We start from the raw sequence: 11,449 nt of genomic DNA, 5'->3' as shown, positions 1-11,449 counted from the left end.
TTTATTTGAAAAAATATGATTCCCAAATCCCAATGCACACAAACTTCCCAGATTACTGAATGCCCTGTTGGTTACGGTGTTTACTTCCTTTTTAATTATATTTTTATTAAATATTTGTGTGAAAAATACTTTGTCATTTAGAGTATAAGTATGTTTATTTTACACATTTATTTTTTAATCCATTTACAAATTATATAAAATTTCTTAAATATCAATTAAAATAAATAAAATTCTAATTAAAATAAATAAAATTATATCGGCTATCCAAGATATCGGCATCAGCTGGCAAAAAAAACGAATATCGGATAACCACTAATCACGATGTTAAGCTGACATCGTGATTCCTCCCCCAACCACCCCCTCTCCCACAATCCGCCGCATCCCAGTTCCGTGTTCGGAAAGGAATTGAAGTGTACTACGGAAACCCTAAAGGGAATAAATAGCCTACGAGATGGGAGGATAAAAAAATAAAAATAAAAAAAAAGTCAATACTTTTTCTCCCAATTATATCGTTGGGTAAGTATAGGCGACTATATAAACTGAGGACATCAGGGAGCCGCTATTGAAACCTCTTTTGATTGCGCGCTCTCATTTTACTTTCACTTTTGAGATTCGCGATCACAAGGACTCTATACTATGGAGCGGCAGTACTTACCACACATTTGACAAGATTAGATGTTTGTCATTGGTGCTCAGGATCTGCAAATCATTCGCCATCGTACTATCAGACATTTCTCCTTACTCTGTGTATGTGGTAAGTGAACTTTCATGTACTGTAATGCAACCTTTAGTGGCTCCGTATAACGCTTTATTTGTTTCACGCTTCAGGCACACCCCTAAGCCTGCCCCCCCATTTCATCGTCCATCACGATGTTTCACTGTAGACATCGTCCGATGCCAATTTGGTAGACATCGTCCAACCCTAATAAGTAATATCTCCACTCACACTCTCGCCCGCGGCTGGCTCCACGGCCCCTCCGCGGGGCCCCTCCTCGGCGACGTGCCACATCTCTTTCTCCTCCTTTCTCTCGGTTCTCCTTGCCCTCATCTCCTCCATCTGTCTGTGCGCTTTCCTTCTGACCTGAAACTCCTTTCTTCTTTCCAACCATCTCCCATGAGTCCTGCAAAGCAAAAGGCAAATTTAACATGGAAAAGAGGGATGGAAAAAATGGGAATTTGAAATTGTAAGACTTTATCAAAATGTGTATTTATTATTATTTATACCTGATTCAGTTTAAAACTGTATTGTTATAGTTAAACTATTAATATTACACAAAAAATGTTCAGGTTCATTCTTAATAACTTTTTTGTTTTTTTTTCGAAAAGGTTGAAGTACTAAAACTGAAATAAAATCTATAGAAACGTTACTATGCGTATACAAACTATACATATAATAATTAATAAAAATGTTAAAACTGCTGAAACAAATTTAAATGAGCTGAAAAAAAAGACAGCCAATTCAAAATATTCATAAATAATCTAAACATTATACGAGTATATAAATGATATATATTTGGGCTTTTTAACTCAAGCCTGAACTCACAGTGTCAGGGCTGCCCTCCAAAAGGACATTGATGGCTCTGTTGACGTCTCCATTGCAGTCGTGAAGCGCTATCATGGACTCATCCTGATCCTTTCCTGTGATGTCAACCAGCTGGAAAAGAGAAAAGGAGCAACAAGCAGCATGTAAAATCCACGTGGGTGTATGACTTAGGCCATATATTTGGAAGGCAACAAGATAAAACGGAAGTGGCTGAGGGGACTGATGGAAACATTGAGTGAACTGTGAAGTGTCTGAGCTTTATGCTGCTCTCTAACTCAGAGTGAGACTGAGAGAGAGCATCCGGTAGCAGCTCAAACTTTACTCTAGCACAGATAGTCCCCGTCAGAGCTATAGAGAGAGCAGTGAGGGAAATTTGTGTGCTGAATGTAAGTGACTGCGGGTACATCAGAATAGCGCAAGGAAAAACTGATTAGAAGCTACTGTCAAACCACTTGCAAAAAAAAAACTTTTTCTTTATTGAAGGGACCATTTGATGGATGTAAAGCAGAACCTGCTATTACTTTCAGCATCCCTACTCACCTGCTTGACCTTCTCTTCAAAGTCTGCATCATTATGGTCCGAGATCATCTGCGCGAGTCGGATCTGCTCAGCGGTGGCCTGAATTAACAAAAAGGACAAAATGATTAAGTCTGATTTCATGGCAGTTGTGAAACATACTGCATTGATTGTCAGCATCATTTAGGAGTCTTGAGGCAAGATTTACCAACAGCACCAGCGCAATCCCTCTTTTGGTGTTGAAAAAAAATTAGATGAAAAGGCGTGAATGGAATTATTTTTGCATCTAACGATATTGCATATGCCAGGGGTGTCCAAACTCGGTCCTTAGGGACACTGTCCTGCAGAGTTTAGCTCCAACCCCAATTAAACACATCTGAACCAGCTAATCAGTCTTACTAGGGATACTAGAAACTTCCAGGCAGGTGTGTTGAAGCAAGTTGGAGATAAATTCTACAGGACACCGGCCTTCCAGGACCGAGTTTGGACACCCCTGGCATATGCATTGTAGGAGTTTCCCTTTCACACGCAAAATTTATTAGTAAATCACCTTGAATCATGCAAGGTGATTTAATAAGGTTAGAGGTAGTCAGTTTACTGGTTGGTCATTATGGAAATGCACTGGCTGTGTCTGTGTTCTTTAACTCGCGCTTTATCAGTAAATCACCTGTAGACCTTTCCACTCCCATTGGCGCTTTTATAGGATTGTACTCTCACACAAATTTGCCGTTTAGTAAATCTGGCCCTTAAAGTCTTAAGTTCAAGCTAAAAACACACACTATTAATTCCCTCGACGCTTTCAAATAGACATACCTTCGAAATTAATGTGCATGATGGCTATTGGTTAGCTTGTGTTTTTTACACTTGTGCACAGAACAAATGTAAACCTTTACAAATGAGCTGGCATCTTGAATATTCCAATATGATCAATTATAATACAGCTGCTTGTTGCAATGACATTTAAGCTTAAATGAATACTTTTAGGCCTGTTTTCACAGTTAAATTAGGACAAGTAGTTTTTTTAAAATGTGCCTTAGAAAAAAATCTAAAAAAGAAATTATAAAAATTGTCTGTCCCCCCACCCAAGCAGGCCAGAATACAGCAGAGGAGAAATAGGTCAGACTTAGCATTTGCTTGGGCATAGATTTATTACCTAGAAAGCCCTTAATTTAATTCAGAAGAATGAGTGATAGACTGCAGTGACTCAAAGCAAACGTCTCAGTCTGGTGGATGTCACTGACACCCCTTTTCCACTGAAATGGTGCTGGTTCTCATGGCCAGTAAAAATGCAAACAACAAGAACATAACAGACTATGCAACTAGATAACCTGCCGAATAAATTCACAACAGATTTGATCTTTTTAGTTTTAAGAAGATATTTTAACCTGCAAACTAATTAATTCAGGATTTTAAGACCTAGTTTTGATGCACCTGTCAAAAGTTATAACAATGTCATAATTCAGTCATGAACAATTATAACATCTATAAATACATTGTGTAGATGGAAAGAGTCAAATCAAGTACCTCATTCAACATTTTTCAACTTATTTACATATAAACATGTTATTTTTTATTTTACACATTCATTTATGCCGTTTCCAGTTTCTGGTAGCCAGTTTTATTGGGGTGGGCTAAAGGGGCTTTGAAGTGTGACATAACTAATCCAATCACTATAAGTAATCAAAAACTTACCTGGGGCCTCTGCTTGTGCTGTGACTGGCTCTGTGTCTGACCCTGCGTCTGCTCCCAGTTGCCCCGGGTCCGGCTTCCGCCCACTGAAGTCATCATTTACAGTATATACAAATAACAGTATTTACAAAGGAATAACGCCTTTAAAAGAGAAACAGGTAGAAGAAATGTTACTGACAACTCGTCAAAAATAAACAACAATCATAAAAACATCACATGGTCTTGACAAGCCATATTAACATAAAACATGCATGCAAACAAACACGTTACACCTTGTGTGGCCATTTTGATAAGCCAAAACTGGAAGTAAACAGTCACATGCCTGACGCTCTACCCATAAAAAGACGGCCGAAGTTTACAGGAACACCAACAGAAATTAAGTTCCAAGAATTTCGAAAGCTTTGCGCAATTATCGCACGTGAAAAACAAGACCTTATGATGTTTACAAGTCAAGCCGCAACAGGTCAACCATGTACGCGCTTCCGGAGCTCAACATCCTCGGCTAGTTTTTATTTCTTAAAAAAAAAACAAAAAAAACCGCAACGCTTGAAATTTCGCTAAAATGACACCAAAAGCAATCTACCTGCTGCATGTTGTGAAATATTGTATGTGTGGTTATGCCAAACAGCCCAGTGTAGCTGCTCTGCGCATGAGGAAATGCAGGGCATGTGGTGGCCGAAAGCAACTGCGCGCTTTAGAAAGCGCACGGAATCAGCAGGCGTGACAGAAACACGCGGGACCAGCCGCGGGAAAACAGACGGACGACGTGCTTTAACGGACACAGCTTAACAAAAACACCCTCAACGGCCTCTGAACGGGGTGAGGGCGAGGATGATACTGTCAAACAGAGACCATGTTGGAGACGTGAACACAATCACACAGTCCATGGGTGAAAGTGTCAGCACGTCATTTCATATTTCTTGAGCACTCACACCAATCCGTACTGTAATTAAAACACCAGATGCGCAAGTAGATATACAACAAGGGAAATGTCTAGGAATAGAAGCACATAAAAGGCATTCATTTCCATGCACTGGAACATAAAACATTGCCTAAAGTATCCAATCTTTAAAATAAGCATCCAACAGGTAAACTACTTTACCTGTTGTGCTCTACATCCTGGGAATCCCATATTAACGTACCGGCTAAAAAGTAAGCAAAACTGTAAGCTATTAAACTTAGTTAATAATATAAAAAAACCTTAAGAGATGAAGGACTATGATTGATAAGTCGAGGCGATGGGCCTTGGAAAAGCAACTCGGTATAAACTCAAACACGCAGATCTAACGATACGATATGAACACATACACACTGTTTTAATAGTCTTAAAAGATTGTTGATACGTTAAATAAAATAGACGAGATCTAACGTTAGATGATGGGTGGCTTCCGCTCTGGCCGCGTCTAATAACCTCATGGCCGGTTATCGGGCATCATGATGCTGCTGCTGGCCAAAAATTAGTTTTCCGGATGCTAATCAACTATATGGTTTCTCAGCGCAGTGGAAAGACTACGTGGGTAAATCGTACGTTAGATTAATCGACAAGATAATAATTTGCGTTTGCACAACTGGAAGGCACACGCCCCCCGGGGTGAGGCGCACTCCCGTCGGTTCACCTGCACACTCGACACCGAGGCTTCACCGAGGCCTACAGGCCCCGAATGATAAAAATGAACAACAGGCGAGGTACTAACCAAAGACCCGGCTGGATGTCAGAAACGTGGAGATAACGCCGACCGACGGAGGCTTTATTGTCGACCTCCTTATCAGACGGAAACAAAAAACGAACTATTTCGCGTCCTAAATCGATTCCTCAAAACCAACTACAAGACCGAACCGACTCGCGCAGACAATAAGCGAGAGACTCAAAATTTACCTGTTTCTCTTCCACTCTGACACCCGGATCACCGCGTCACGTGGTTTATCACAGCCACTGCGGCTTCACGCTCAGAGCTCAATCACGTGACGACAACGTACGCATGTACATATAACAACTTAAAACACAATTATGCAATATATAATGTCACCCTCTAGCTGTAGTGGGTATTTGTAATGCAAAAACCTACCTGATCATTGATACTGATGTCAAAAAATACTTATGACATAGCCTACATATTCTGTGAATAAGGACCTTGAAACTAATTTTACATTAACTTATTTATTTAGAATAAACAATAAATAAGAACAGAATAGGTAACATGGTTGCAAATTTAGCAGTAGGTCGGTAGGTTAACTTGTTTGGGGCCAAGTCACCATTTACATACGAATATTTTGTTTAAAACTAGTTACTTGTAACCAGGGGCGTAGATTACGCGGGGGACCTGAATTTAAAATATAGATTTAAATTCAAAGAGACAGGATAGTCTGTGCATGATCTGATGTTTTATTCGGACCCAGAATAAGGCGAGATGAATATCGCGGAGCGCTAAACACTCTGTGCAGTGTATGTTTCATTCACATGTATAATGTGTTACAAAAGCTTTTTATTTCACATAAATACTGATCTTTGGATCATTCTATTCATCAAAGAATCCTGAAAAAATTTACTCAACTGTTTTAAATATTGATAATAATAATAATTAAAAAAGGTTTCTTGAGCAGCAAATCAGCATATTAGAATGATTTCTGAAGGATGTGACACTGAAGACTGGAGTAATGATGCTGAAAATTCATTTTATTTGGGATTATCCATTTTCAAACTTTTACAGAGATTTGATTATAGTGGCATTAACAACTGTGTCGAGTTTTGCTTGTATTTTCAGCAATCTGTTCGAATTTCATGAGACAGCAGCATTTGTTTAAGTGCAGTTACATCACTAGATGTCGCTAGTGGTCTGCGCGGAGTTCTTCCGAGCACCGGACAAAGACCGAGAATGATCGGATGGCTGTATTATACACTACACGACCGAAAGTGTGTGCACACAGACGCTCACTTCTAATTAACGGGTTATTTCAGCGAAGATAAATCTTAATACTACAGCATACAATGACATTCTTTCATCCATATTCCAACAACCAGTGGTTTTGAAAATAAATGTTTGATAAATTCAAGCGTGGAATTCAGGTGTCCACATATTTTTGGACATGAAGTGAATGTTGTAGGGAAAACTGGAAAATTATAATGCACTAAAATGTCTTCAATTGGTAAGTAAATAAATAAATTTACCATTTATTTACCAGAATCTTATCACAGTTATTAGGAAAAAAAAGTGTCATTGTTTTGCACATACTGTGAGCAATCTTAAATACTTTTTATTGTTTAGCCCTTACGATAAATACACATACCAGGTAAAACACAATACCAGAGAAATGTGCATAGCACTACAATTCCATCTACAGTAACACATTTTTCACATTTAATAAGAGATGGATGGAAAGGTAGAGTTAAGCACTGAATATACAGTAACAGAAAAAAAAGTTCTTCAAAACACAATACAATTACAGTTCCCAAAGGGGAAAGACAGCTTTGCAAGGTACAGTAAATTCAGAACTGTATATCAGAGTATATGTACATACACAGATACATAAGAAGCACAGTAATATTGTTTGTTATGGATTTTAAGATATATAGAATATACATTAATTGGCTTTATCAGATTACTAAAAGTGGCTGTCAGTCACAATATTTATACAATGGCTGCATTATTAGATTCTATACATGAAACAGATATATTGACAGATCTGTAGGAAATATGAATATCACCACTTACATCTACTACTATTAATAAGTTGCTTAAGGTATAAAAACGCAGTATATGATCTGCAAATCAATTATATTTATATTTATGTATTTATATTATACAAAGCACCTCAAGTGCTACTCGTGATAAACAGAGGGATGCTGCATAAACGTTGAGAGAGAAGGAATACTGGTTACTTCTTTTACAATGTGTCTCTCACTCAACCACTCTCTCTCTCTTCATCAGCTGTCTTCATCTGTTGTTCAGGACTTGATCTCGACCACTTTAATGAATGGCATAGACTTGTTTCCAGGGCTTGTTGGCGTCAGAGGTTTGCTATAATACAAAATGACAAATACTTTTTTGAATAACCAAATGCCTTGTCCAGAATGTTTTTATGCTTTTGCAATATTTCTCATACTTGGTGCTTTTGGAGCTTGATAGACATGGTCAAAAACAACATGGTTTTATGATGTTGTATAAATGAGGAGATATGTTGTAAGTATTTATTTTAAGAAAGAAATACCTGTAGACAACCTTGGACCCCATGTCTGAGTTATATGGTTTAGACACTTGGTTGCCCAAATAAAACTCCATCCGGTCATGGATCTCTCTGTTCTGTAGGACACATTTGATATGTTACAGTCGCACAGTGAAAAGTAGAAAAAATAAAGCAGCTCTTTGAAATAACTCAGGCGCTGACCTCAGCTTCGAGGAAAGCCACCCTCTCTTTGAGGTCTCCGATCAGCCGGTCTCTTTGCTCCATTATGGTTCGTGAATTTTGCACCTGTTAACATATTTGGACATATGAATGAATTAATGCAAGCACTTATCACATTCAAACTGATTTTAAGGTTTAAAATGAAGTTGAAATAAAACTTGAATAATCTACAGAAAAATTTAATAGAGCTGGATTTCTGAAGCATAATGCTTTGCTTGCATCTGTGATTTCAGTGTTCATGGATGAAGCCATTATGTGTAACATGAGATCTAAAGTGCACCGAGGTTGAGCAGCAGGGAAATGACAGAATCTTTTATTTATGACTGAGGTTGAGTTTCACTTCTCATCTCTGAGCAAACTCTCTATATAATGCACGACCGGTTTATTTTTGAGAATCTCAAAAATCTTCCTGATGTTTCTTTTTAATTTTACCTTGTCCTCTCTCCTTCTTTTTTGTTCTTTATGAGCATATTTCTTTAATTCAGCATGAGTATTTTATCTATCTATCTATCTATATATATCTATATATATATATATATATATCTTTTTGTCACATTTTATTATTTTTACTATATAGCTTTTATTAATTTTTTTTCAGTTTTGGCTTTAGTTATTTTAGTACATCAAGTTTAGGTTTTTCTATTTCATTTAATGTTAAATGTTATTTAATGATTTATTAAATATTTTTATATTTTAATATTTAATGTTTATTTTAATTTTCAATTAATTTTATTTTATTTTATTTTATTTTCCTTTTAAATTATATTAATATATTATTTAATTGTATTAATACATTTAAAAAAGTACTGTTTAAATTATGATTGATACATTTATACATAGCCTCTCTCCTCCCACTGCATTTTTCATGATCACTCCCTAAATTATTCATCATTGAATATAAATAATTATATTACATATATAAAATGGTTTGCAAATGTCATTTAATGATTTGTCTCTGTGATTGGGTGTTTCTCCAAATATCCACAGTAATTATTACCTGTTCGATCATGTTCCTGACTTTCCTTTGTTGACTTTTGAGCATGTCATCTAAGTTGTGGTTCTTATCCTTCAGAGTTGCCAGCTCCTTTTTCAGTTGTTCAGACCTGCAGTACAGAAAACCTGTATGTTACACGTCTACACACTCACAAATGACACTTACATGCAACACAGAAGCAATTAGCAACGTAGAGGGTGAGTCTGCTTTTAACGTATGAGAATCAGTCAAAGTCGAATTCTATGTGAGAGGCGTGACATTGAAAGATGAGTTTCTATGGCAGCACAATGCAACTTAATAGAGCTGTAATTAGGCCAATTTATTGCTTACTAAATTGCAGGTGGAAAATATTTAAAGTAGCCAAGGAAACATTAAACATATGAAAGCAATGCATTATGTATAGCTTACTAAATTGCAGGTGGAAAATATTTAACGTAGCCAAGGAAACAGTTAAACATATGAGAACAATGCATTTTGTTATCCTATTACTTGTTTCGCTTCTGTTTAAGTTTTTATAACCATTTCTTACTATGTGTAAGTAAGTTGTTTTTTAGCATGTATGTTTGACAGTGTTATTGTTTAGGATTTACTGATAAACTACTGTCATTTGATTTGTATTATTTGTATTTGTTATTTATTTTTAAATTATGTCTGAATTTATTATGTCTGTATAGGTATTTTATTAAGTTTTTAGCTTTATTTAATTTGAGTTATTTTAATACGTCAACAAACTAAATGGAAATGAAATAATATATATATTGAATTTATAAATGTGTATGTATATATATATATATATATACATACATACATACATACATATACAGGTGCATCTCAATAAATTAGAATGTCGTGGAAAAGTTCATTTATTTCAGTAATTCAACTCAAATTGTGAAACTCGTGTATTAAATAAATGCAATGCACACAGACTGAAGTAGTTTAAGTCTTTGGTTCTTTTAATTGTGATGATTTTGGCTCACATTTAACAAAAACCCACCAACAAATTAGAATACTTCATAAGACCAATAAAAAAAGTGGTTAACTCTGAACTTTTATAAAGAATATCTCTTTGGTTTTGAGACTTTAGTGTTTGAGACTTTAGTGTTCCAAATAATGGCTCATTGGCTTAGATATAACACCAGAAGCATATATTCTTAAGCACACATGCAAAGTATGTTGCAGCTGTATTTCTATGAAATTCTGTTGTTTTAGCTATTCTGTTACTAATAAAATCGTTTTTTTTTGTTTTTTTTTCCACTGCTTTTATATTTTGGCACAATCCCTAAACTGAACTTGAGTAGTTTTACTAAGGGCACCCATCTCACATGAAATTGAACTATGTCAAACATATTCTACCTGCCTTCCTGATATAAATTACTATACATTTGATATGGTAATTAATACTGAGACACTAATTTGGGCAAAGAGCACTAATGACTTGTTTAAGACTTGAAGCTAAAAGTTGAGGACTTGCAACTCGACTTGGACTTGCCTGTCTTGACTCGAGTCTTGACTTTGGACTTGTCTGTCTTGACTCGGGACTTGACTCGAGACTTGAATGCAAAGACTCGAGACTTACTTGTGACTTGCAAAACAACGACTTGGTCACACCTCTGTGTATAGGTAGTATTTATAAAGTTTTAGCTTTTAGTTTTGGATCTGTTTTTAGTTGTTTTAATACTACAATTGATTGCTTCTGTTGTCCTCATTTGTAAGTCGCTTTGGATAAAAGCGTCTGATAAATGACTAAATAAATTTTTTTTTTAAATTATGTATAAATGAACAGTAGCAATTTGGGTCAGCAAAAACAAAGGCCTCACCTGTCCTCACTATCCGTTTTCTTCAGTCCTCGCAGTTTCTCAAGTTCAGCCTCGCTAGTGGCCAATTTTTCTCGTAGCGTGGTATTTTCCAGCTCCAAACTACGCATAAGCTTCTGCATCTCTTCCACCTTTTTGCCCTGTTCCTCCTCCTTGGTTTCTGCCTTCTGTATGCGGGAGTTATGCTCCTCTAGAAACCGCCGCTGAAATTCAATGTTTTCCGCCTAATGAAAGTTTAAAAAAATAAAGTGCTCAGTTTAGAAAAGGCAAGACATATTATATCACAATTATATTAATTTTCCTGGTATTTTTAATTTAGTTTCTGACCTGTAGTCTGTCTTTCTCCTCCTGGTGTCTCCTTTCCATCTCTTGCAGACGAGTGTAAAGATGTTTAGTGACTTCTCTCAAGGCTAAAGAGCTTTCATCATCCTCCTGGCCCTGTGCAAACATATGAAAACATGTTAAAATTGCTCCTAATATATATATATATAT

The 11,449-nt window shown here is 36.4% G+C and overlaps 2 protein-coding genes across 2 annotated transcripts in view; both read right to left on the bottom strand.

Moving 5' to 3' along the window:
- Window positions 1-5,701, bottom strand: part of LOC107732689 (ubiquitin-associated protein 2-like) — a gene marked incomplete at its 3' end in the record, with an annotated part of 20,869 nt that extends 15,168 nt beyond the window's left edge. Inside the window, exons 1-5 of the mRNA XM_016544102.1 lie at window positions 5,625-5,701; window positions 3,752-3,889; window positions 2,084-2,161; window positions 1,544-1,654; window positions 947-1,121 (exon numbers count right to left, since the gene is read on the bottom strand). Of these exons, the coding sequence (XP_016399588.1) occupies window positions 947-1,121; window positions 1,544-1,654; window positions 2,084-2,161; window positions 3,752-3,847 (460 nt within the window). The remainder of the gene's footprint in view (window positions 1-946; window positions 1,122-1,543; window positions 1,655-2,083; window positions 2,162-3,751; window positions 3,890-5,624) is intronic.
- A 1,277-nt stretch (window positions 5,702-6,978) lies between these two features.
- The window catches only part of LOC107732690 (tuftelin-like), a 20,012-nt gene continuing 15,541 nt past the window's right edge, over window positions 6,979-11,449 (bottom strand). Inside the window, exons 6-11 of the mRNA XM_016544103.1 lie at window positions 11,285-11,395; window positions 10,961-11,181; window positions 9,147-9,252; window positions 8,132-8,215; window positions 7,955-8,046; window positions 6,979-7,764 (exon numbers count right to left, since the gene is read on the bottom strand). Coding sequence (XP_016399589.1) covers window positions 7,692-7,764; window positions 7,955-8,046; window positions 8,132-8,215; window positions 9,147-9,252; window positions 10,961-11,181; window positions 11,285-11,395 — 687 coding nt within the window. The 3' untranslated portion in view covers window positions 6,979-7,691. The remainder of the gene's footprint in view (window positions 7,765-7,954; window positions 8,047-8,131; window positions 8,216-9,146; window positions 9,253-10,960; window positions 11,182-11,284; window positions 11,396-11,449) is intronic.

Source organism: Sinocyclocheilus rhinocerous, unplaced genomic scaffold, assembly GCF_001515625.1.
Source record: "Sinocyclocheilus rhinocerous isolate Xijiao unplaced genomic scaffold, SAMN03320098_v1.1 scaffold1722, whole genome shotgun sequence".
Lineage (NCBI taxonomy): Eukaryota > Metazoa > Chordata > Actinopteri > Cypriniformes > Cyprinidae > Sinocyclocheilus > Sinocyclocheilus rhinocerous.
This window is presented reverse-complemented; position numbering and strand designations above follow the sequence as displayed.